This window comes from Urocitellus parryii, chromosome 9 (genome assembly GCF_045843805.1).
Source record: "Urocitellus parryii isolate mUroPar1 chromosome 9, mUroPar1.hap1, whole genome shotgun sequence".
In the NCBI taxonomy this organism is placed as follows: domain Eukaryota; kingdom Metazoa; phylum Chordata; class Mammalia; order Rodentia; family Sciuridae; genus Urocitellus; species Urocitellus parryii.
In genome coordinates, this window is record NC_135539.1 from 107,991,504 (window position 1) to 108,018,737 (window position 27,234).

General features: G+C 37.3%; 1 protein-coding gene across 3 annotated transcripts in view; it reads right to left on the reverse strand.

Annotated features, from left to right (window-relative positions):
* Hhat (hedgehog acyltransferase) overlaps nt 1-27,234 on the reverse strand; it is a 297,519-nt gene that overhangs the window by 47,418 nt on the left and 222,867 nt on the right. For all 3 annotated transcript variants that reach the window (XM_077802805.1, XM_077802804.1, XM_077802803.1), the window contains one exon: nt 22,892-23,093. In XM_077802805.1, the coding sequence (XP_077658931.1) occupies nt 22,892-23,093 (202 nt within the window). The remainder of the gene's footprint in view (nt 1-22,891; nt 23,094-27,234) is intronic.

A 27,234-nucleotide genomic window follows, 5' to 3' on the forward strand; every position in this document is an offset into this window, starting at 1 on the left:
CATCTATTTGCATGTGCTGGTATAAACCATGGGACAGATCACATCAACCTGTATGTTTTAGATAACTTCAGTTTGTAGTACAAAAAGTTCACTGTTCTGAGGAGCTTTATTTATATTTTGAGTAGTTTAAAACCATTCATACTTTACCAGTGAAGAATAAGAAGAATGGAGAGATTCAGTCCTGACCCTCAGCTACATATTGACAAGTACAGTTAAGAGATTTGCCCACATTTCACTAACTCACATCTGTGTAACAGGATGTACTCTCATTTCTAACCTAGAACCATCATGATCTTTGATTCTTCCATGCCAGCTACAAAATTTTGCAGGAAATGTTAATGTTTGTTCAAAAAATACATCATGCATGCATTTTTCTAGCAAGAGTTGAGTAGATACCAAGTGTCGATTTCAGAAGAACATATGGTTTACAGTGTCACTGTAATTGGAATTCACAGTTACAGTAAGGTTTAGCATATTCTCCAGAAAGTGTCAGACCAAAAGAAAACATAATATCTTAAAAAATAGTAAAAGTTAATAGACCCTAGTGGCTTGGGGTCATGTTGGCCAAAGGATACAAAATTTCAGTTAAATTTAAAAAAAAAAAAAAAACAACTATTGAACAATACGGTGGTATGGTAAATAACAATATATTGTATTTGTAAATCTACTTTTTAAAGTAATTTTCAAGTGTTCTCACTACAAAATAATAAATGAGAGGCAAGGCTTGCATTAATTAGGTCAATTTAACGATTTGACAATATATACATATTTTCATATATCATTTTTACATGATGAATATATAAATAATTTTCATCTGTGCAATTTAAATTTTTAAAAAATGTTTAGTACCTAAACTGTAAAGAAAGTAGTACATTTATTTATTCAGATTACATGAAAACGTAGCTTTGTAAAAAGCCTAAATATTCTACAAAAACGAGCAATAAAACTGCATTAAAGCTAATGAAAGAACTCAGCAAAATTTCAGGATACAAAAATCAATATGCAACAATCAGTTGTGTTATATATACAGTTGACAATCTAAGAAAGAAAAATTCTACTTATAGTAGTATTAAAAAATATTTAGATGTAAACTAAGGAGGCAAAATATTTGTATACTGGAACTATAAAACAGAAAAACATCCCATATTCATGAATTGGAAGATTCAATGCTATGAAAACTTATCTACAGATTCAATGTAATCGCTACCAAAATGCCAATTATTTTTTTTTCTTGCAAAAATAGGAAAACTCATCCTGTAATTGATATGGAATCTCAGGGGACCTGAATGGCCAAAATGATCTTGAAAATGAACAATGCTGAAGGAACTCTAATTTTCTGATTTCATAACTTGCTACAAAGCTACAATAATCAAAACAATACTGGCAAAAGACAGGCATATAAAAAATTTGAATATAAAACCCAGAAATAAACCTTCAAACATGGCTTAAAAATGTTCAACAAAGCTGAATGATTTTCAACAAGAGCACTAAGAATGCTTAATTTAAAAAAGGACATTTTTTTCCAACTATGGTTCTGGGAAAAGTGGATATTCATATGAATGAAGTTTGATACTGTATTACACTATATATGTATGTGCACATATATATACTTAACTCAAAATGGATCAAAGATATAAACATAAGAAAATTATACAACTCTTAACATAAAACATATAGTAAAATCTTCATTGAATTGAATTTGACAATGATTTCTTGGATATGACTCTGAAAAAATCATTAAAAATAGATAAAATCCAATTTATCAAAATGCACAACCTTTGTACAACACAGTACACTGTCAACAGAATGAAAAGGCAACCCAGGAATAGCATAAAATATTTGCAATCACGTATCACTAAGAGAGTAAGATCAAGAATATACAAAGAACCCATGCAATTCAACAAAATATGTACTTGAAAAATGGGCGAAGAACTTGAATAGATTTTTATCTAAAGAAGTTATACAAATGCCCAATGAGCACAGAAAGACATTCAACATCAGTAATAATAAAGGAAATTCAAATTAAAACAGAAGATATTATCCACATCTTTGAAGATGGCTATAATTTAAACAAAAATATGTTAAATGGGGGTAAGGATGTGGAGAAATTGGAATCCTTACAATTTTCTTGGATTTGCAAATATTTATTAAAGAATTTGAATTGATAATTGCTGACCTCCAAAAAAATGAAGCATCATATACACATGATTTCCTTGGTAAACCCTACCAAACATGTAAGGAAGAAATTATACCAATTCACTGTAATCAGTAGAAGAGGAAACACTTCCTAACTCATTCTATGTGGTCAACACTACCTTAACATCAATGTCATATAAAGAAAAAAATCAAGGCGGAAAATTGAAGACCATACTTTTTTATGAACATAGATAAAAAAAACTTCCTCAACTTGATCTACTAAAAAATTCCTATAGCTAAAATTAAGAACAAGGCAAGAATGTTCCTTCTTAGTTTTCCTTGGACTTCCATCATAGTGGAAGTGCAAGCCATTGTAAGAAGTCAAGAAGGGGAAATAAAAGCCACACATATGGGTAAGGAAGAAATAAAGCTATGTTAGCTTCCAGTTGAGATGATCGTCTATGTATATAATCCCAGAAGGTTCAACAACAACAAAAATTCTGGAAATAACAAGCGAGGATACCAAGGACACAAAGGAGTCCTCACATTTTATGGAAAAAGTATCTCCATTTCAAAAAATAAAAAATAAAATTCTATATTAGCAAGAAAGTCCACTTCTACATATATAACCTAAAGAAATGATAGCAAGTATACTACCATGTTCTCAGCAATATTATTCACAGTAAGCAAAAGATAGAAGCAATCCAAGTATATATCAGTGAATTAATACAGAAACAAAATATGGCATATAAAGGATTATTATTCAACCTTAAAAAGGAAGGAAATTCTGACACCTACTACAATATGGATGAAATTTAAAGACATTATGCTAAGTGAAATAAGCCATAAAATAAAAGATACACTGTATGATTTTACTGATGTAACTAGAAATGTCAAATTCAGAGAGACAAAATAGGATAGTGGTTTCAGGAACTGGGAGGAGGGATAGGGAGTTATTTCAAAGATACAGAATTTTAGTTTGATGCCGAGATAAACTAGGGATGAAAGGAACAGACCTCAGCAACATAAAAACTATTTATGACAAATCCAAAGCCTGCATCATATTGAGTAAAGAAAAATTAAAAATATTTTTTTCTAAAATCAGAAACAAGTCTGTCCATTCTCTTCATCCTTTTCAATATGGTTCTCTAAACACCTGCCAGAGCAATCAGGCAAGAAAAGTTAAAGAGATATAAATAGAAAAAGAAGTGAAACAATCTATTCATGGATGACAGGATCTTATATCTAGAAGACCAAAAAAAAAAAAAAATCTCTACCAGAAGACTTCTAAAGCTTGTAAATGAGTTCAGCCAAGTAGTAGGATACAAGATTAACATCCGTAAATCAGTAGCTTTCCTATTCTCCAACAGTAATTCAGCCAAGGAAGAAATCAAGAAAACCATCCCATTCATGATAACCTGATAAAAACCGGGAATTAATAACCAAGCAGGTAAAAGAGAACAGTGAAAAAAAATTGAAAAAGACTTTAGAAGATGGAAAGATCTCCCATATTCTTGGATAGGCAGAATTAATATTGTCAGAATGGCCTTAATGTGACTACCTATTCCACTCCTTGGTACTTTAAAAAAAATTACAGATTTAATATACACATATAATGCAATATAAAGCAATATACGTATTTAATGTAATTCCTATGAAAACACCAATGACATTCTTCACAAAATTTAAAAAATCCTTACACTCATTTGGAAGAATAAGAGATCCAGAATAGCCAAAGTACTGACCAAGAAAAGCAATGCAGAAAGCATCACAATATTGGATCCGAAATTATACCACAGAGCTATAGTAACAAAGACAGCATGGTATTGGCATCAAAATAGACAAGACCTGCAAATGTCATGAAATTATGACATTTGCAGGTAAATGAATGGAACTGGAGAACATCATGCTAAGCAAAATAAGTCAATCCCCCCAAACCAAAGGCTCAATTTGTTTTTTCTGATAAGCAAATGTGAATCCATAATGAAGGGTTGGTGGGTAGGGGAAAATGAAGGAAACTTGGATTGTGCAGAGGGGAGGGGAGGGGGATTGTGCAGAGGGGATGGGATGGTGGAATTAGACATTATTACCCTATATACATGTATGATTACACTACTGGTGTGACTCTACACACTGATCTGTCAGAGGAAGGAGAAGTTGTGCTCCATTTGTGTACAATGTGTCAAAATGCATTCTACTGTCATGTATAGCTAATTAAATTTAAAAAAAAAATAGAAAATACCACCAACGGAACAGAATAAAAGACAAACCTACATACTTACAGTTACCTGATATTTGACAAAGTTGCTAAAAATATTTTTGAGGAAAAGACAGACTCTTTACTGGTGCTGGGAAAGCTGGATAGTCATATGTAAAAAAGTAAAATTAGATCCATATCTTTCACCATACACAAAAGTCAAATCTAAGTAGATCAACAAGTAAGTAGATCAGGAACATTACAACTGATAGAAGAAAACACGGGGTCAATACTCCCATTATCCTGGTACTGACACTAACTTATTAACAAGACCCTGAAAGTGCAAGAAATAAAATCAAGACTAAATAAATGGGATACCATCAAGTTAAAAAACTTCTGTGCAGCAAATGATTAAGAATATGAAGCGCGCCTACAGAATAGGAGAAAATCTTTGCCAGCTGCTCTTTTGACAAGGGATTAAAATACAGAATATAAAAAGAATTCAAAAAACTTAACACTGAATAAACAAATAACCCATCAATAAATGAACGAAAGAACTGACTTCTCAGAAGAAGAAATACTAATGGCCAACAAATATATGAAAAAATGTTCAACATCTCTAGCAATCAGGGAAATGCAAACCAAACTAAGATTTTGTTCAACTCCAATTAGAATGGCAATTATCAAGAATATAAACAATAGCCAGGTGTGGTGGTGTATGCCTATAATTCCAAAGCTTGGGAGGCTGAGGCAGGAAGATCGAAAGTTCAGATCCAGCCTCAGCAACTTAGCAAAGCCCTAAACAACTCTGAGAGACCCTATGTCTAAAAGGGGCTGAAAATGTGACTCAGTGGTCAAGAACCACTGGGTTCAATCCCATTACTAAAATAAACAAAAAAAAGGTACAAACAATAATAAATGCTAGCAAGGATGTTGAGAAAAAAAGGTACACTGTGCATTGTTGGTGGGATTACAGACTAACCACTCTGGAAAGCAATATGGAGATTCCTCAAAAATCTAGGAATGGAACCATAATATGACTACCTATTCTACTCCTTGGTACATTCCAAAAAAAGACAAAAAAAAAAATCAACCTACTACAGTGATATAGCCACCTCAATATTTAGAGAAGCACAATTTACTATAGCTAAGTGATAGAATCAACCCAGATGCCAATCAGTAGATGAATAGATTAAGTAACTGTGGTACATAAAACTCAGTGGAGTTTTACTCAGTCATAAGAATGAAGTTATGGCATTTTCTGGCCAATGGAAAATGGGAATGGAGAACATCATTAAGTGAAATAAGCCAGACTCAAAAACTGAAAGGTCAAATGTTTTCTGTTATATGAAAGTTCGTATAAAATAAAGGAAAGAGGGAAAGATAAAAAGGGAAGATCAGTAACATAGGAGGAGGAGATCAAGAGGCAGAGTGGAGGGGTTGGAAAAACAACGTAGAATGAATTCATCATGTTATGTACATACATAAATATACCACAGGAAATTTCACCTTTATATATAAAAAGAACCAATCAAAAATAGATGAGCAAAAACAAGTCTAGTTGAATTGAGGAAGGAGAATGGCAGATAAAGGAGGATGGGAGGGAAAAGGTGGGGGTTGTGAAACTGAATTCCATGCATGCAGGACTTTGTTAGGAGGAGCCCAAATACTATGCATAAACGAATGCTCTAATTTTTTAAAAAATCAGTTTGAGATGATGAAATAGTTCTGGAGATTGACATGATAGCTGTACAACAATGTGAATATACCTAATGCTACTGAATTTTACACCTAACAGTGATTTAAATAGTAAATTGTATGTTTTATCACAATGAAAAAATTAATTGGCCTTGTCTAATATCTATACAGAAATGAATGCATGCAATCTTCAAACACATCTGGACCATAATCAAACTGAGTATGTACTAAGCCAGGAAGGAATCACTGCATTCTGAAACGTTACAAAGGCTATGATCACTAATAGTTTAATCCAGCAAGAAATGAGTAAAAGTTACCTAAAATGAACATACCATTAAATTTCTTAAATGTGTTCCCATTCAAAGCAAAAGTTTTTATTTAAGAAGTAGGTAAACTTAGTTATGACCAATTAAGAAAAAATAAAACAAAAATCAATATATAGATTTTAAAATTTGAGATTATATAGAAGGATGTTTGGAAATATAGCTGAAAAAGAATATCTTGAAAATATAAGACTTAAATTTCAAATTAAAAAAAGTAGAGACACTTTAAAGGCATAACTATAGAAGAATTGAAGCAGTGGTAAAAGCTCCATACTCCAAGAAAATTTACTTAGATGATTTTAATGGGCACATTTTCTCCTTTGTTATCCAAAACCAATTAAAGACCTAGTTATTACAGTAAGACAAATAAATGTAGTAAGAATTATAACCATTAGTAAGAACAAAAATGTGGCTTTGTGAGTGATGTGACTAGAAAATTTGAAAGAAACAACTGACAAGAGCTAAAAAAAATTCATATAAGATAGAGGCAAACAAAAAAGCAATGACAAATTATACTACAAATTATACTACAGAGCTATAGTAACAAAAACTGCATGGTACTGGCATAAAAATAGACCAATGCTACAGAATAGAAGCACAGAGGCAAATCCACACATCTATATGATCCTTGAAAAAGGGGCCAAATAATATGTTGGAGAAAAGACAACCTTTTTAAAGCAAGTGGTGCTGGGAAAACTGGTTATTTATGTGTGAGAAAAAATGAAACTAGATCCTCTCTCTCTCACCCTGAACAAAAACCAACTCAAAATGGAGCAAAGGTCTAGGAATAAGACTAGAAACTATGCAACTCTTACAGGGAAACAAAAGGTCAACATTTCAATATACAGGTACAAGCAATAACTTTGTCAGTTGGACCTCAAAAGCTCAGAAAATAATGCCAAGAGTTAATAAATGGGATGGCATCAAAATGAAAAAGTTCTGCACTAAATAGGAAACAATTAGAAATGTGAAGAGAGCCTACAAAGTGGGAGATAATTTTTACAAGCTACTCCTCTGACAAAGGATTACTATCTACAATATGTAATTTAAAAAATTTACACCAAAAATATCAAATAACCCAATGAATAAATATGCAAACAAATTAAACACTTCCATAAAGATACAAATGGTCAACAAATATATGAAAAAAATTCATCACCATTAGCAATTAGGAAGTGCATATCAAAAAGTACAAGGAGATTCACCTTACTCCAACCAAAATGACAAACATCAAGAACACAAGTAACAATAAATGTTAGCAAGGACATGGGTAAAGAGTACACTCAAACATTGTAGGTGGGACTGCAAATTAGTGCAACTACTCTGAAAAGCAGTGTGGCGAGTCCCCAAAAAACTAGGAATGGAACCATTTGACCCAGTATATATGCAAAAGAGTTCAAAAATTCAGCATACTACAATGATGCAGCCACATCAATGTTTGTATCAGCACAATTCACAATAGCTAAGCTATGGAACCCAGCATAGGTGTCCTTCAACAGATGAATGGATAAAGAAATTGTGGTGTGTATATAACACAATGGAATATTCACTCAGCTATAAAGAAAAATGACTGACATTCATCGGTAAATGAATGGATGGATCTGGAGACTATCATGCTAAGTCAAATATGCCAATAACCTCAAAAAACAAATGTCAAATGTTTACTTTGAATGGGCATGTTAACCCACAATGGGCAGGGGGACAAGAACAGAAGTTCAGTGGATAATACAAAGGGGAATGAAGAGAAAGGAAGAAGGACAGGAATATGAAAGACAATGGAATTGACCTGACATAACTTTCCTGTGCTCATATATGAATACACCACAGTGACTCTTACCATCATGCACATCCATGAGACTGGGATCCTAATTAGAAGATATATTCCATGCTTGTATAAAGATTTAAAAATATATCCTATTGTCACACATATCTGAACTAAGCTGCAATCTATCTTCAAAATATTTGTGGCTAATTGATTAAATGAATATAATCTGGAAAAAGTCTACACTGAGATTTCATCTCACACCATTCTGATTGGCAGTCATCAAGAATTCAAATAATAATAAATGCTAGAAAGGATGTGGAGAAAAAGGAACACATGTACAATGTTGGTGGGACTGTAAATTAGCATAATCACTATGGAAATCAGCATGAAGGGTCCTCAAAAGACTAGGCATGGAACCACCATATAACCCAGTTCTACCACTCCTCACTATTTATTCTAAATAATTAAAAGTCATCTTATTACAATGATACATGCATACTCATGTGTATAGCAGCAGGATTCACAATTGCCAAACTGTGGAACCAGCCTAGGTGTCCATCAGTAGGTGAAAAGATAAAGAAAATGTATATATACACAATGGAGTTCCATTCAACCATAAAAATAAGTAAAATTATGTCATTTTCAGGAAAATGGGAGAACTTCCTACCATTATATTAAGCAAAATAAGCCAAACTCAGAAGGTCAGGGGTCATATGTTTTGTCTCATATGCAGAAGATAAAAAGGGAAAGTAAGGTTGGGTGGGGTGGGCATCTCAAAAATCAAAAGATATCCATAGAGGAAAGGTACCAAGGGGGCAGGAGTCAGGAAGTGTTGGGGAGTGATATTTGACAAATTATATTGGTCTACTGTGGGCATGTACACATATGTAACAAGAAATGCTATCATTATGTGCAAGTATAATGCAGCAATAAAAATTATAAATAGAAAAAAGAGGCAAAACAATTAACCCAAGACAAAAATCAGTACCTTTTCTAGATACATGCTTTCCACCCACATGCTTTACAATGATGCAACAACCTGAAAAGTATGCAAGACTACCAAGAAGAAATGATAAAACCTGACTTAACATAAAGACTTGAATAAAAATATTTGCTATGGTTTGAATGATAGTGTTCCCTCCAAAATTCAAACTTCATTCCCATTGTGGAGGTATCAGGAGGTAAAGTCTTTTGAGAAGTGATTAAGTCACTCGCTCTTCTCCCTTCTGCACAAAAGGACATAGTGTTCATGCCCCATGAAAGATGTAACAAGCCACCATTTTTTTAAAAATAATTTTTTTAGTTTTAGATAAATATTTATTGTAATGCTGAGGATCGAACCCAGTACCTCATGCATGCTAGGCAATAGCTCTACCACTGAGCCACAATCCCAGTCCCAACAAGGCACCATCTTGAAAGCAAAGAACAGACCCTCACTAGACAATGAACCCCAAAGTTCTTGATATTGGGCTTCCAGTCTCCAAGAATGTGAGAAATCAATTTCTGTTCTTTACAAATTTCTTAATCTCAAGTATTTTGTAACAAAAGCACAAACTAAAGTAATATTAACTACCAAAATTAAGTTATGATTCAATGCAGATCTAATAAGTGCCAAAAAAATGCAAAGGGAGTTTTGGAGAACTTCACCTATTCTAAGATTCATATGAAAAAGTCAGCATGCAAAAATAGGCAATGTAATTCTGAAAAGGAACCAAAAGGGACCAGAGCTCCTACCAGGAATCAAGATATATTATAAAACGCCAATCTTTAAAATAGGGATAATACAAATAATATATTGATGGAACAGAATAGAGATACCAGAAATGAATCCACTTATATTTGGATGTTTCTATTATAGGTGGTCTTTCAAATCAGTGGAGAAAGGATGAGGTTTTTGCTAAAAACAATTTTTAAATGTAAAAATCATTCTTAGTTGCAGGCTATACAAAAATAGACAGTGGGCCAGATTTGGCCATGAGACATAGTTTGCCAATTCTCACCCTATTCCATTCTTGGTATCTGCCCTAAAGAAACACTTGCACATATGTACAAGGAAGCTTGAATTAGAAACTTCAAGGCTGCATTTGCAAAAGGACAAAATTAGAAGCAACCTAAATTTTCAATACAAGAATGGCCAAATTGTGATATATCCCAACCAGGCCTGATTATGCATATGTACACATTTACAGAACCTTCTTCATAATTTTATCTTCGATGATGAAAATAAGTTTTAGAATACTTATTTCTCAAACCACATATAGCATGCATGCACAGCAGCAAAGGTCTGGAAGGCTGTAACAACTCACAACCATGGTTATTTGTAGGGGGAGGAAAGTGAGTGGGGTATGTTTATTGGGAGATGAATATTTAAGAGGATTGAAGGTTTTTCTTTACATTTTTAAAGAGCTCGGTTACGAATAACTAAAAAAGAAGAAAAAGGAAATCTAGAAATCTTTCCACTAAATGACCTTAGACCCTGGCCACCTCCCCTGAGCATAGTTCAGGCATGTGGGTGGGAAATTGAAAGACTGATGACCAATCTCACCCAAGTCATGGCTGCTCATGGCCCCGAGGGCCTTCCTCTTCAGGCAACATTGAGGTCATTTGGGATTACTATACATGCCAAGGATATGGCAATAATGGCCTCAGCTATATCCTGTTCAACCAAAAACAAAAAACACAACACAATAACAACAAAACAGCTTAAGAGAAGGCCTACCTTTTAAACAACCTGGAAATTTAACACATTTAGACTGAGAAACAGGTAAAACACTCTAAAATTATTCACCAAGTCATAACAGAATTCTGGGGATATCTAGTTAAACATAGAAGATTCAGCATCTTGTTCCTTTCACAAACCCTGTTAAAATCAGAGTAAACACTTGAAAGAGGTATATAACCCCAAATAAGAAATGGAAGAAAAAAGCAGGTTAGCCAAGTCAACCTATTTTTATAAGCTAGAGAAGATGGAGGAATTAGCAGATCTGATATAACTGAACACTAGATGCCAAAGACAAGACATTCACACACCAGAATACCATAAAACCCAAACAAAAAGGCAGGATGTGCCACAGAAGGCGAGAGTAATCCCTGCAAGAAAATAGGTAAAAGCTTAAGTCATGAGCACGTAGACCTCCAGGTTTCCCTCCTCCTCCTCCACAACCATTGCGACAAGTATTTTCCCTGGATAAATTGCATCAGAAGGACTCTAAGAACAACAGGCACAGTGTAATTTCAGAATGCCACAGATATTTGCATTCAAGATTCTAGTATGAAAAAGAAATTGCACACAAAGAAACAAGAAACAAAATGGCATTTTTAAGAGTCAAGTCCAAAGCTGACGACAGTATCTTCACAGTTTTCAAGATAAATAGCTCTTCAATCAGAAATCCAATGCCCAATCAATTAAGTGTGAGGGCAAAATAAGACAAACTTGGAAATGAAAGTTCTCAAAACATTTATCTCCTAAAGATCCTTTTCTAAGAAAAGCTACAAAAGGATGTGCTCCATCAAATCAAGGGTTAGGGAGTCAAGATGACACAGGACACAAATGGATTTAGTATAGGAGAAAGGGAAATTCAGGAAAATATCAGAAGAGCAAGTCTAAAGTGAAATGATCCAGGTGGCAAAGGAGGAGGGGAGAGTTTCTAGAGATTTTTCTAGGAAACGAAGATTGCCAAATACATCTGACCAGGTAGAAATTATTATGTGAGGGATTTTTTGCTTCTATCAGTCTGTAAAGAAGTGGGAACAGTCAATAAATCTAACAAAAAATGTAAAGCATTCTTAAGTGGGAGAAAGGATTGTACAAGAAAGGCAAATACCTGTATTAAATGGTTTGGCACTGAACCACACTTATTATGGCAATGACATAAACACTTGGAGCTGAATTAACCAAAATGAGTTACAGTAGAAGAAATAGGGAGATAAGATGCTAAAAGCTTGTGTAGAAGGCTTCGTATTTGTAAATCATAAATGAGGAGATAATGGAAGAAGTGTTGACTTTCAAAAGATAGAAGTCAATACCAGAAACAACCAAGAATTAAACATTTCCATTGCTGGGAAAAGGACACAGGAATGATAGGAACACAATAAAGGCTTGTGTAATTTGGGCGTAACAGCTTGCTCAAGGGTGAACCAAGGATACAATGGTGGCCTTGTAAGATTCTATCACGCAGTGCCATTGTGGCCGCCTTAGTTTGTGTGAGCACATGTATGAAGTTCCAACAACTACAGAATCACCTGATAAATTTCTCTGACTGTATCACAACTCTACTTTTGTAACACTTAAACCTTCTGAGTTTCAGTTCATATGGTAAAGTAGGAATAATGGTAACACTGTTGTACCTAGAGGACTTTCATCAAAAAGTCACATGAAATAACATGACCAAATTGTCTTTGTGAATGATCCCACATACTTGGGCCAATTTCTCAAATTGGTCATTCCACAAGCAGGTTGCGTGGAACCACAATTAAATCCCATGTTATCTGAAACTGAAAAGCAGGAATGCAGTTAGTCCTAAGATGCCTAAGCAACCAAGACTTACAAAACAAGCAGGTGCTCTAAGTGGGAGGGTTTATCAAGGGAGGCTCCAGCTCTTTGAACTCCAGGAAGCTCAGAAATTACTTACTTCCCCAGTCTCTAGCTTCCTTATCTGTAAAATTGGGAATAGTCACACCTACCCTGAAGGGTCACTGGAATGTTTGAGTAAAATAATGTGAAAGATCTGTCTTTCTGACAGTATCTGGTCTAGTCTCTGGCCAATGATAGCAACTACAACAGCCCTATGTTAGCTTGCTCCTGAGAATGACAGCTCTACCCTTCAACTTCTAATATAAATCAAGATTTAAGGGTTAATCAGTCAAATCCTTCAAAGATGAGTCCACCCGGCTTGGCTCTCAGTAACCTTTGATTAGACACAATATGGTGAAAAATATAAACACACACACACACACACACACACACACTGTAAATAGTCCCACCAGTAAGAGTTAAGCACCATTAAATTTTCAGTGCCTAACTTTCATGCACTTGTCGCATTTGTGTTTTTATTTATTTATTTTTTTATTGGTCGTTCATAACATTACATAGTTCTTAATACATCATATTACACGGTTTGATTCACGTGGATTATGAACTCCCCCTTTTACCCCGTATACAAATTGCTGTATCACATCAGTTTCCCTTCCATTGATTGACATATTGCCTTTCTAGTGTCTGATGTATTCTGATGTCTGTCCTATTCTCTACTATCCCCCCTCCCCTCCCCTCCCCTCCCCTTTTCTCTCTCTACCCCTTCTACTGTAAATCATTTCTTCCATTTGTATTATCTTGTCTTACCCCTCCTTTCCTCTTGTATGACATTTTGTATATCCCTGAGGATCGCCTTCCATTTCCATGCAATTTCCCTTCTCACTCCCTTTCCCTCCCACCTCTCATCCCTGTTTAATGTAAATCTTCTTCTCAAGCTCTTCGTCCCTACCCTGTCCTTGTTTACTCCCCTTATATCAAAGGAGTCATTTGGTATTTGTTTTTTAAAGATTGACTAGCTTCACTTAGCATAATCTGCTCTAATGCCATCCATTTCCCTCCAAATTCTATGATTTTGTCATTTTTTAATGCAGAATAATACTCCATAGTATATAAATGCCACATTTTTTTTATCCATTCATCTATTGAAGGGCATCTAGGCTGGTTCCACAGTCTTGCTATCGTGAATTGAGCTGCTATGAACATCGATGTAGCAGTGTCCCTGTAGCATGCTCTTGTTAGGGCTTTAGGGAATAGACCGAGAAGGGGAATAGCTGGGTCGAATGGTGGTTCCATTCCCAGCTTTCCGAGAAATCTCCATACTGCTTTCCAAATTGGCTGCACCAATTTGCAGTCCCACCAGCAATGAACAAGAGTGCCCTTTTCCCCGCATCCTCTCCAGCACTTATTGTTGTTTGACTTCCTAATGGCTGCCAGTCTTACTGGAGTGAGATGGTATCTTAGGGTAGTTTTGATTTGCATTTCTCTGACTGCTAGCGATGGTGAGCATTTTTTCATGTACGTGTTGATTGATTGTATGTCCTCCTCTGAGAAGTGTCTGTTCAGGTCCTTGGCCCATTTATTGATTGGGTTATTTGTTATCTTATTGTCTAATTTTTTGAGTTCTTTGTATATTCTGGTTATTAGGGCTCTATCTGAAGTGTGTGGAGTAAAGATTTGTTCCCAGGATGTAGGCTCCCTGTTTATCTCTCTTATTGTTTCTTTTGCTGAGAAAAAACTTTTTAGTTTGAGTAAGTCCCATTTGTTGATTCTAGTTGTTAACTCTAGCGCTATGGGTGTCCTATTGAGGAATTTGGAGCCCGATCCCACAGCGTGTAGATCATAACCAACTTTTTCTTCTATCAGATGCCATGTCTCTGATTTAATATCAAGCTCCTTGATGCATTTTGAGTTAACTTTTGTGCACGGCGAGAGATAGGGATTCAGATTCATTTGTGTTTTTAAATAAGTTTTTACTTGGTTTTATACTTCATTTTCACTTAATATGTCAAGAACATGCGTCTTCACAATAACATTTCTCCAGCACTCTTTTTTTTAATCTGTTCAAGACTTTATTATCCAATATTCTAATCAAAACTATAAAGAGAATTAGAAGGATTAATAGTGAGTAGTAACTCTTGCACTTAAAACCTTGATTGTACTACAGACAAGAGAGGACAGCATCACTTTCAATAATTGCATAGTCAGCTTGATAAAGGACCTGCACTTTTTATTCTGTATTCTTTCCTATCACCCTCAGGGGACAATCAGTGGTTATTCCAGCTTTTATACCAACCTGCTGGGTGAACTACAGGGTCAACACCAGAGAAAGAGTGAGCTCCAACTTAAATTGCTTTTCAATACATGTTGGTAGTCACAAGCACATTGATACCAACCAGCTGATCTCGAACAAGGCCAGCAGCTGCTGGATATGCTTTTTTAAGCAGTTTATTTCTAGGTCTTGGGAGGAACGTGAGACACTTTGAAAGAATTATTTTAGGAGTCCTGCACATCTCTGCCTTTTTAGAGCTTTAAAAAACTAACACACACACACATGCTGTATACACATATACTCTCAGCATATATATATATATATATATATATATATATATATATATATGCACATATATAAATACATGTTGTAAAAATATATTGCACCAAGTATGTGCATATTATTTTGGGAAGCAGCAAAGGGCTGTTTTCCACCTTCTCTCAACAACAAGAACACTGGCAACTCAAGCTCAGTAACATCTAGTGGGTAATTTGGATTTTCCTGGGAAGAAAAAGACCACATTTGGAAACATACATCCAACCCTTCAACATGTATACCAAAATAATTTTTTCTTTTTCTTAAGTTCATTTGTGGAAAGCTGTACCAACTGGTTAGAGTAACCATCATTCATCTGCTGTAGAAGAAACCAGGGATTCTTAGATCAAGAATCTAACTCCAGAAGCCACCTTTATCATTCAAGCCATAGATCTCACCTTTGGCTTGATAATCTTTTCTGAGATTACAATTTCCAAGGTGAGTGTGTGTGCTATGCCTTTAGCAGTGGGGGGAAGGGACAACAGTGCCATCAGAGTGGCAAATTACCAGAGCAGGACCCCTGCCCTACTGTAGCCTGAATTCAGCAGGGTGGGAAAGGCAGCAGAGGCCCAAGAGCTGGTGCACACCAGTCTGGGAATAACTGAAAATGAACTCTATTCCAAAAGCTTCTGTCAGATAGCAGACTCAGTAATGCAAAGTTAAAAAGAACCTCTGAAATGCTTCACCTATTTTAACTGAAAGGTGCAATTATTTCCAGAATTCTACCTCTTAGACCAGAGAGGTTAATACTTGAACTTCAGATTCCCACAGTGAAGAAAATATATACCCAGTGAATTGCACAGTGTGTTTCCAGCATCATTAATGATCCTTGGGAGTGGGAGACAATAAAGGGGGGTGCCAACTAGTCGTAATCCATCAAGGAACACACTGTTCACAACCATGTGCATTGCTTTCTCCAGACCCACAGGTTGGAGGTTCGGGTGAGCGCTAACAAGCTGGTACAACAGGCTAATTTGATGTGTGGGATTAATGTGTTAATTTAATGCTCTTCTGTTTGGTTAAGTCATTTGCATTTCTAAATTTCTAAGCATATCATTCAAAGTCCTTTTAATATGGGGGACCATTCAGCCTAATTCCCTTTCTCCCACTTGTCCTGTCAGCCTTCAGCCCCAAACACAGCAAGCTCATTCCCAACTTTGGGCTGTGTGTGCCATTTCCCTGGCCCGGAATGTTAGTCTTCTGCCTCCTCCCTACCCACATAGCCAAATCCTCCTCTAAATGTGTCAGGGTCTTACTCATATCCCAGCTCTTTAATAAACCATTACCAGAAGCCAAGTTCACACTCACCACCACTCTCACACGTGAGCTGCCTCCACGCCTCATTCTGGTTACTCTGCATGTAACACCTTCCATTGGTCCTCAACTGGTTTTCACACATCTTGCTCCCCCTTCCCCCCAACTACACCATTAACTCCTGGAGAATAGAGATGATGACTCACTGTTCTCTCATTGCCAGTCCTCTCACAAGGAGACATAACTATTCTTTAGCCTCACTTACTTGACCTCTGAATAGGATCACCACCATTGACTTTTCCCCCTCCATGGAATTTTTTCTTGGGTCCAGGGAGATCCCCTCTACTTCTTTGTTCCTCCTCCTCCATCCAGATTCAGTCCTGGCAGGTGCCTCTTTCTCTCAAATTTCTCAAATATTACGATGGCTCCAAAATAACATCAGATGCTCCTAAATTTCTATTTTTAGCCTGAACTTTTCTTCTGAGCTATGCCTGGGAAGGCAAGTCAATCCGTTTTTTATGAAAATAACTCCATTTTCCACACAGATCAGTTAGCTCTCCATAGAGAGAAGCTCTCATTCTATGGTAATATTGTCTCTTTAATCCAAAGCATCTACCACAAAAACAATCATCTTCATGGTCCAAATTAATATAGGCTCTATAGTTGCACAATGATAAACTAATACATATCTGCATCTAAGTAGCGAAGGAGGGTGCAAAAAAGGGGGTGGGGCATTAGGAGGTAGGGATGATGGTACATTTGGTTTAGAGTCCTCCAGTGCTCAATGAACTTTCTCCCATATAGCACATGGTCTCTCACACACACACACACACACACACAATGAACAAATTAAGACATGAAGGACCAGGCTGACTAAGCTTAAGTGGGCTCGGTCTAGGAAAGGTTCTGCTCTGGAGTGGCTTATGTCCAATAAGCACATCATCTCTATTTGCAGAAATGAATCCAAGCGGTGGAGAAATGTCAAATACATGGAAGATGGCCACATGTCAAGCAGCACAACTCTGAGAAGTTTGCTGTTTCCTCAGTGAGTGAGTTGGGGCCACGACCTCTGACCCCCAATGAAAAGGTTTTCTAATCAGGCCAAAAGACACATACTCCTTGCCAATTGTTGAGTTAATATTCCAGAGAGCTAACGTACCATAATTTGGATCATGTTGATTATTTTATAGTCAACTCTCTCTCAAACTCATTGGATTTCTCTACCTGTATCTTCAAAATCAAACAGATTAGTAGAGCCAATAAACTGAATGGATACCACCATAAAGAACCTGGTCTTTGGGTTCTTCCTGACAATCAGAATATCAAATCCTTTCTAGGACCATCACGCTGACCCTTGAGGGTATCCACTGGAGGTGTGTTTCCTAAAGTAAGTATAAATAGAAACTTCTTCAGAAAGGCTCTGTCGGCTCAGTAGGACACTCCTAGGGAGAAAAAGAGGGGATAAGGGCTGGGAGAGGAAGACATAATTATAAAATGAAATGGGAACCAGGGGTGGGGTGGATAAACTGTTTGACATATGGATCCTCCTTTTTGCAGGAATAACCCCCAATCAGCCTGAAGGCGACTTCTTCCAAGGGAGAGATCAAATCAGCAATTGGCAAGAAGCAGTGCTACTCTACTGATGCTTCAAATTGTTTCCACTTACTAAAGATTTCAATGCCGAACACAAATTCCAGCTCCCTGGAGAGTACTTGTGTGGAGAAAAAAAAATCATGTCACTGCAGGAGTAACTCCTCTACAGCCACCCAGATGGGGTGCTTTGAGAAAAAGCTTTTTGTCAGCTTCCCACAGCTCTGTGCCTCAGTGAGTCACAACCAATAATGCCCTCCCCCAATAAAGCAGCAGGGTACCAAGAAGGCCAATTCTTCCCTACTCCTTTTTTTCCTATATATATTTTTGTGCACTGATCAGTAAACTACCATTTTTCCATCACTAGACCTATTAGTATCTACATAGCTATAAAATAGTGTTCCAGCATAGGCCTTAGTAGGTTCTTCCAGGATTCAACCTGTACTGCCTTGCTGCCTGCCTAAGCCGGTTCTCTCTTCTACTTCCCCTCAGTGAAGTCAGAAAACAGCATTCATTCTTTCATTGTCCCAAGTATTGTGGAAAGCATCAAGGATATAGTGTATTTGACCTTAGGAGAGTACAGCTCAGTGAGGAAGATAGGGATTAAACAAGTTATCCCCATTGTAATGAAATATTTAATATGATAAGTATGACAGAACATGAGATGTCCAAAAGAAACTGTCCAATGGGACCTGACTGAGTGTGAGCAAAACTTTCACAAGGGGCTGGGGATGTGGCTGAAGCGGTAGCGCGCTCGCCTGGCATGCGTGCAGCCGGAGTTCGATCCTCAGCACCACATACAAAGATGTTGTGTCCGCCGAAAACTAAAAAATAAAAAAAATTCTCTTTAAAAAAAAAAAAAACAACTTTCACAAGCAAGGCACCATTCAAGCTGAAATCCGAAGGATGAGCAGCAGAGGCGGCGAAGGAGAGAGAGCACCCAAGGAGGTGGAGGAGCCTATGTGGGAATGCTGAAAGCAGGAGGGACCCAGGTTCCTAAACCAATAGAAGGAAGAACAGAGAATCAGGGGACAGGGGCAGTGGGAGGTCTCAAGATGACCATGAGGCAGGGCTTCATCTTAAATATGACATCTTCAACACTGAGGACAGTTCTAAGACAATAGGAAGCCAGTAAATGTGATTCTGAAGAGCAATATACTCAGGGTTTCGTTGTTGTTATTTGAGAAACATCACTCAGCACTAAGGGAAAATCTAGTTCCTCAAGGCACAAGTCATCAAATAACCCTGTACCTCTCCCCTGCTTGGTCTCACCTGTACATATTGTACATTCCATTTTCTAAGTAGATCTTGACTTTCAGTTGTTTGCATTACCACTAAAATCATCCTAATCCAAGCTGGTCAATAAACCAACACCAAGAATTTCTATATTCTGAGCCCCGATAAGGCCTTGAAGTTGAGGTTGAAGATGATATGAAAAAAGAAGGAATAATAATCTTTGTTGTTCAGATATCCATCAATCTAAATGAAACAGATGAAGGATACATGCCATGGATAAAGAGTACAATGGTTTATTTTATTTGTCACTTGGTTAAGCCACAAGGTGCCCACGTACTTGGTTAAACATTTTTTAAGGGGTGTGGTACGAAAGTATTTCTGGATGGTAGTAACACTTGAATCAGAAGACAGAATAAAGCAGATTTCTCTCCCCAATATCAGTGGGCCTCACCCAATGCTTTCAAGGCCTAAATAGAATAAATAAAAGGTCAACAAAATATTTTTTTTGAGAGAGAGAGAGAGAGAGAGAGAGAGAATTTCTTAGTATTTATTTTTTAGTTTTTCGGCGGACACAACATCTTTGTTTGTATGTGGTGCTAAGGATCCAACCCGGGTGGCACGCATGCCAGGCGAGCACGCTACCACGTGAGCCACATCTCCAGCCAGAGAAAAATATTCTTTCCTCGGTGTGGCTGGGACACAGACCTTCTCTAGAAGACAAACTTCAGACAGACTGAAACTTACACCATGTCAGCTCTCCTGAGTCTCAGCTTCCATAATCATGAATTAATTCTGTAAACTAAATTTTGTCTTGCACATATGTGCATACACTCCTTATTGGTTCTGTGTCTTGGGAGAATCCTGAATAATTCTGAGGATGTGGGGGACACATCCTTGCTTGCGAAACTTTTACTCATCTTCTTCATTCAGTTCGCAATGAATTCACAATGTGATTACACTATCAAATGAGCTGGGGAGACTCAAGTCAGATCTAATTAGGTACCAAGAGGGCATTAAATCTTTATTTGGATTTTGGCAGAAGTAAGGGAAACAGAAGCTTAAAAAAAAAATCAAGAAGTTGTGTGCGTTTAGAAGGCCAGTTTGTTTTTTGGCAAAGGAAAACAGATTTTCTCCTGAACTATTCAAGGAGGAGGGTAGTAGAGGAAGATTCTGAACAGTGAAAGAAGACCTGAAAAAACAAACAAAAAACCAAAAAAAACTCCAACTTGGGAGCAATTAATTGTACAGTGATATATTGAGAGTAACTCAGATAAACAATGTGCATAAAAAACAGGATCCTGATCCTGTAACTCAAGGAGGACACCATCTAAAAAGCTATCAATTCCCAGACTCCTAAGAGAAAAGATAGGTGAAAAAATTTCTATAAAATAGGTTCTAAATAAATTTGTAAACTGAACACAACATTTGCAGCAAGTAAGGCAAATATCTCACTAAACATGCATATAAAAATTTCTCTGTACCTCCTCAACACCTGAACCATGGACAGAAGTTTAAATAAGGAATATACATGCGAGTCCTGGGGTACACTCTCAATGCTTCATCCAGTGAAGCATACTACAGTTTGGTTATTGCTTCAATGTTTTAGGTTTTTAAAAAATGCAGTAATAGCATAAACTATGACTCAAAGGCCACAGAACCCCGCTTAACATTACATTCAAGGTGAAAGTTGGACCATTGATTAAACACAGAAACATGGCTTCAGACAGGACTGAAAAGATTTAAATATGCTCATGCATATTTAAATTCCTTCAAATGTGTTTTCAGTAGGTACTTTGGATCAGTCTTCATTGAAATAACTGTCTATTTGTACTCTAACTATATAGATACATACTCAAGCGTACTCTGTTTTAGAGAGAGAGAGAGAGAGAAAGTGTGTGTGTGTGTGTGTGTGTGTGTGTGTGTGTGTGTGTGCGTGCGCGCGCATGCGTGTATGCGTGTGCGTTTTAATCTACTGCTGTAGTTGTATGTACTGGGGGGAATTTACCTATGTGAATCATTTTTCCCCATAAATGTCTTCTGTTTTATAATCTGTCACAAAGATTGATACTAGCTTATTTCTTTTTAGCTACTTTTCTTCATGGCTAGTAGAATATTGCTGCATATTTAGAAGGAGTGATTTCCTATAAGATTCTAATACATCCTGTACCACACTTACAAGATAAAGTGTGTGCTCATTTTTTAAAAAAATCACTTAAAATATATGTGTGAAGTTCTTAATTTTCCCACAGAATTGGAGTGTATATTAAAACTTTAGCTTTCTTTTTTTTTAAAAAAAAAGAGGGGTGGAGGGTGGCACTTCTATCTACAGTACCTATTAGTTTAAAAATAATCATACCACTTAGTATTGGCAAGGGTTTCCCACACAGTGTTTAGAGGATATTAAATTGATATATTTTGTCTATAGTGTGGATACTAGTTGATATGCAGGATGCAAAACCTAAAAGATGAGAAGACTTTACCCAGGCAATTTTACCTATGATAATTTACCTTGGTTATGATATTCACATCAATTAAATTGACAGTTGAAAAAAATGTAAATATATGATTAATAAGAGAAAAATTAAGTTAATATGGATATGCCATAATTTAAACTCTTATAGCCATTAAAAGGGATTGTTAGAAATACATTCAGCAATTTGGAAAAGTGGTCCCAATACAACAATCTCTCTGGATTGTTTTCTTTAAATGTTACCTGTGCATACACAGAAAAAAGTGAGTGTTAACATAATGATTATTCAAGAGATATTTTTCTCTTTTCTTGTCTGAATTTTATAATTTTTATAAAACAAAACACGTATGGCTAAAATTAGCATATTACAGTGATACAGCCACATCAATGTTTATAGTAGCTCAATTCACAATAGCTAGACTATGGAACCAACCTAGGTGTCCTTCAACAGATAAATGAATTTTAAAAATGTGGTAAATACACAATAGAGTATTACTGTACCTTAAAGAAGAATGAAATTTGCAGTAAACAGATATAGCTGGAGAACATTATGCTAAGTGAAATAAGCCAATCCTAAAAAAACAACAGCGGAATGTTTTCTCTGATATGTAGAAGCTAATTCACAATGGGGGGCAGATAGGGAATAATAGAGTTACTTCAGATTAGGTAGAGGGGAGTGAATGGAGGGGAAGGAGATATGGGGGTAGAATAGTAGAATGAATCATACATTATTATCCTATGTACACATATGACTATATGACCTGTGTGATTCTACTTCATGTACAACCAGAAAAATGAGAAATCATACTCCATTATATATGATGTATCAAAGTGCATTCTACTGTCATTTATAACTAATTAAAACAACAATTTAAAAATAATCATGTATGGCTTTAATAGTTACAATTGTCATCCATTGTATTCATTTGTTCACTTAAATAATGGCTATAGAAGCTTCTCTTCTAGTTGTGGTGCCTCTAGACAAGGGGACTTTGAACCAATCTGGTAGGTTCAGCACATGCTGGGGCAAACCTGATGACCACTGTCCCTCCTAAACCTCTTCTTCTAACTCAGCTGTCCCCAACAACCAAGGACCCTGCTCACCAAACTGTCCCGGATGCAGGGCTTCTCCACCAGCCTCCGGACTCCATTCTCCACGGTGATTCCCAGCCAGTTGAGTGCTGCCCAGCACCAGAGGTAGTCATAACCACCATGCCAGAAGCTCACAAATGCAAACGTGATTGCAGTGGAAAAGAGCATCCACAACAGGCCATGCTGGGACCCACCCAGTGGAATGTACACATACCTGGAGAAAGAAAATGCGGTGAGAAGCCATGACAGGGGACATACCTGCAACATTTCCTGCTCCTGGGCTTACCTCTCCCTGGCCACTCACCGAACCCAGACCCTTTGCTACTTCCCAAAGGCCACAGACCACTCCAAATTCTCTGTCACGCAAGGAATTGGCCAAAAACCCAAATCTGTAGGGCTTTAGGTTAAATGAACACAGAGGCTCAAGAGCTCTCATTACCAGAGCAATGTAGCACTTACAAGAGGTAGGGAGAGAAGTATTGAGTTCACTTCTGAAAGGGATGCACCCAACCCTGGAAACCCAATCTCAGAATGGCAATTAAGCTGCTGGTTACATGGGGGCACCAACCTTCAAAGCAGGAAAGTACTCTGTAGCCCAAAATATTTAAGTTCAATTGCTAAAACCAGGCCCCTAAATGATAGGACCTGGGTGAAGAAGAGGGGTGCAAAGGCTGGTTTCCTTAGTTTTCCAGGAAAGCTGCCCAGACGCCAGAGTGAATTTGCTAATAGAAAGAAAAGCTCTGTGCTTACAAGGCAGCCAAATCACCACCCAAACACAGAACCATCCTCCAGTTATGGTCTCCACTGCTAAAGCTGCAGGGAGAGGGGCAGAACTACATTCTTTCATCAGGACCTTGCTGCCTGGGAGGGACAAAGCTCACACCTTGGGTTTTAGAACCAAGGGGAGCTAGGAGCATGCCCTAGCACGCAGCAGCCTTTTAAAGAACCCATAGGCCTTTATTGATTTATGGTTAGTGCTTCTTTATCACACCTTCCTCCAGGAAGGAAAAAGAAGCGCCATTCTCATTCTACACAGTGTATTCCAAGAACTAGACACTTCATGTACACTTTTTGATTCTTCAAAGCACCATATGGTTTACACTACTGTCCTAGCATCTTGAAGAGGTCAGCATTTGTCCTCTTTATATGTTACTGTATTTTTTGGAACAAACCTTAGTTTGAAAATCATTTTTAATAGAATCATTTACAGACAGGCAAGTCAAAAAATAAATGAAAACAAATTAGCTCATAAATAAATATGCCAAAAATTACATGATTATAATTTTTTTTTACTTAAGACAAAAAATGTACATATTAATAGGGTACTGTGTTTTTAATATGTTATACTAGCTATTCAAACTTTTGTCATTTATGATGAAAACTTTCAAACTCTTATTCTAACTTTTTTTAAAAAATGCATGCACATTACTAAGTATTGCTGCCTACTGTACAATAGCACCAGAATGTCTTGCTCCTATCTGTGATTATAATTATTCATAAATATCCTCCTTCACAAAGACTATCTCCTTGGCTAAACTTCAGTGAAGCTCTGATAAACCCTCCAGACCTTGACCATAGTGTCATATTTTGGGGGCATCATCCAGTTGCAGCAAGAATCCTGCTCAGTCTAGAGAAGACCCCTGACCTTTGATGATATCTGGTCACCCTCACCTGCTTTCAGCAAGATTTTTTTTAACCCAGGATGCTTAATCACTGAGCCACATCCTCAGCCATTTTTTATATTTTATTTAGAGACAGGGTCTTGATAAGATGCTGAGGCTAGCTTTGAACATCACAATCCTACGGCTTTAGCTTTTTGAGTCACTGGGATTAGAGGTGTGTGCCACTGTGTCCGGCTCAGCAAGAATCTTGTTACGTCTGTTTAACCAGAATCCCCCTCTAATCCAACATCTCCTCTTAGTATTCTTTCATCCGAAGGCCCCCACTCTGCTTGTTGGCTATATCTCATTTGTGCAAGTTATATTCAGAATTGAATATAACACTGAAGTCTTTTTGCCCTGATTTAATAGTTCTTCATAAAATTTGTTTTTATAGAGGCCAAGCATGGTGACACATGCCTATAATCCCAGTGAGTCAGGACGCTGAGGAAGATCACAAGTCTGAGGCCACACTGACCAATTTAGGGAATTAAGAAAAAATAAAAGGCTTTCTATGTGGCTGAGTAGTAAAGCACCCCTGGGTTGAATTCCTTGTATGGGGGACAGGAGGAGAGAAAGGGAAAGTGCGTTGAAGGAAACAGTCATTATGGATAGGTATGGTGATACACACCTGTAAGTCCCAGCCACTTGAGAGGCTGAGGTAGGAGGATCCCCAAGTTCAAACTCAGCCTTAACAAACTTGGGAGACCCTGTTTCAAAGTTTACAAAAATCAAAAGGGATAAAAGATACAGCTCAGTGGTAGAGCACCCCTGGGCTCACTCTTCAGTAATCCTACCCCCCAAATTTTTGTTTTTACCACTTTAAAGCACCGTCTAGGTCTGGTTTTCCCTTAAATGCCCTTTAGTCTCAAACATACTGTAATTTAGAGAATAATCATATGCTCACCTTAGAAAATCCCATTTTATAAATAAGAAAACTGAGGTTGTGAGTTAATTTGTCCATGATACACAGCTGGGAAGGGGAAGAACCAAAATATAAATCTGCATCTATGGCACCAAAGTTAATGCTTTCTGTCATACTTAAAGGTTAACTCTCAAAGCCCTCTTTCATACTAGTTGGAAATGATTAAGCCCAAAGGAGAAAGTACTCATTTCTAAAATAAGCAGAGAAAATACTTCCTCTCATACAAAACCAAGACCATCTTCATGGCCAACTCAGCAAACACACACCCAGGACTCCTTATATTAAGGGATCATACTTCTGCAGTACTGTAGCTATTTAGGCCTTCCGGGCAATTTTGGCTTTAGGACAAACAGACAAGATGTTGCTCCTGCCATGAGTACAGGTACACCTGGCTATGGTTTAAGACTATGGAAGAGAAGGGGACAGAATGGCCAAGTCACCACTTAACTCAGGCTTAGAGGACGAGATTCTTTCTCTAGGCAAAGGAGAAAAGGGGATGTTGCACCAAGGACACACAAGAGTCGTGGGGGGCATTTGCACAAAAAGCCCAGGAAAGCTGGGGGCACAGGTCTTAGTTGGTGTTCTGCTGCCCCCTAGAGGCTGAGTGGTTATTGGTGTGAACACTCAGCAATGGCAAAACATGGGCTACAAATCCCAGGCTGCCTCCTACCTGCACCAAGGTAAGTGCTGCCCTTCACTTCCCACAGTGTTGGTAACAGCCGGTACACATTTAGTAATTATGACTAAGTGACCACCTTCAAAAGTATGAGGAATGACTGTAGTTTATGGAAATTTCGCAAGTACTGATTTACAAAACAATTTATCTAATACTCCCCTCCCCCAACACACCTGTTTTCACATAGAGATTTTTATAGTGTGCAAAAGTGAGCTGTACTGTGTATGTCCAAAACTCCTGGAAAGAATCAGTCCCTCTTTTGTTCCATACGGATAGCACTCAACAGCTGATTCAACTCCAAAAGGGACATGTTTTTCCAGCTTGTGATGAGGATGCATCTAACCCCATGATCACATGCACAACTATTTTAGGCGTCTCCTGGAACCATAGCTCTGTTACTTTGCCTTCAAAATGACAGCTGACAAAAATCTCTGAGAATGCTTTATTCCAGAAATTCATATATGGCAGATCTCCAAGGACATGAGGCTGCTTGTTCCAAACCGTAAGAGGGTATCCTTTCCAGACTGGAAGATAAAATCTCCTCTTCCCTCTTATTTTCTAGAGGGCAGTGCACCAGTTTGGTAAGGGGGCAGTGAACGGGTGAGTTTTACAAATTCTATCGCTCTTGTGTCTGTTCTGTGATTAATAAAATCAGAAACATGTCTCTGTTTTTGAAAAGCAATCATGAGACCCCACTTACTGAGATGTGCTGCATGGTGAAATTGATTTCCCACTGGAAGAAGGCAATCAGAACCACTCTCTCAGCAACAGCAAAAATAAAAGATTTTTTTCTTGCCAGGGATTATGCGAGTCAGTCTGTCCAAGGCCTCTCCCTGCCTGGCCAATTTCATATGGTCACTAATGCAGAGAATGTCGCTTGAGGAGGTGAGCATCCATCTACAACCACCTTAATCAAAAACCATCTCATGAAATCAATGCTACATAGCAAACCCCCAACCGAGGAGACTGAATTGATATAAAATATGAATGGTACGGATAATACCCACCTTTCACTGAGTGCCCATGATCTGGGTTCTTTATATATTCTGTTTCAAATCATTAATACAACCTGCAAGGAAATAATAACTTTTTTTTT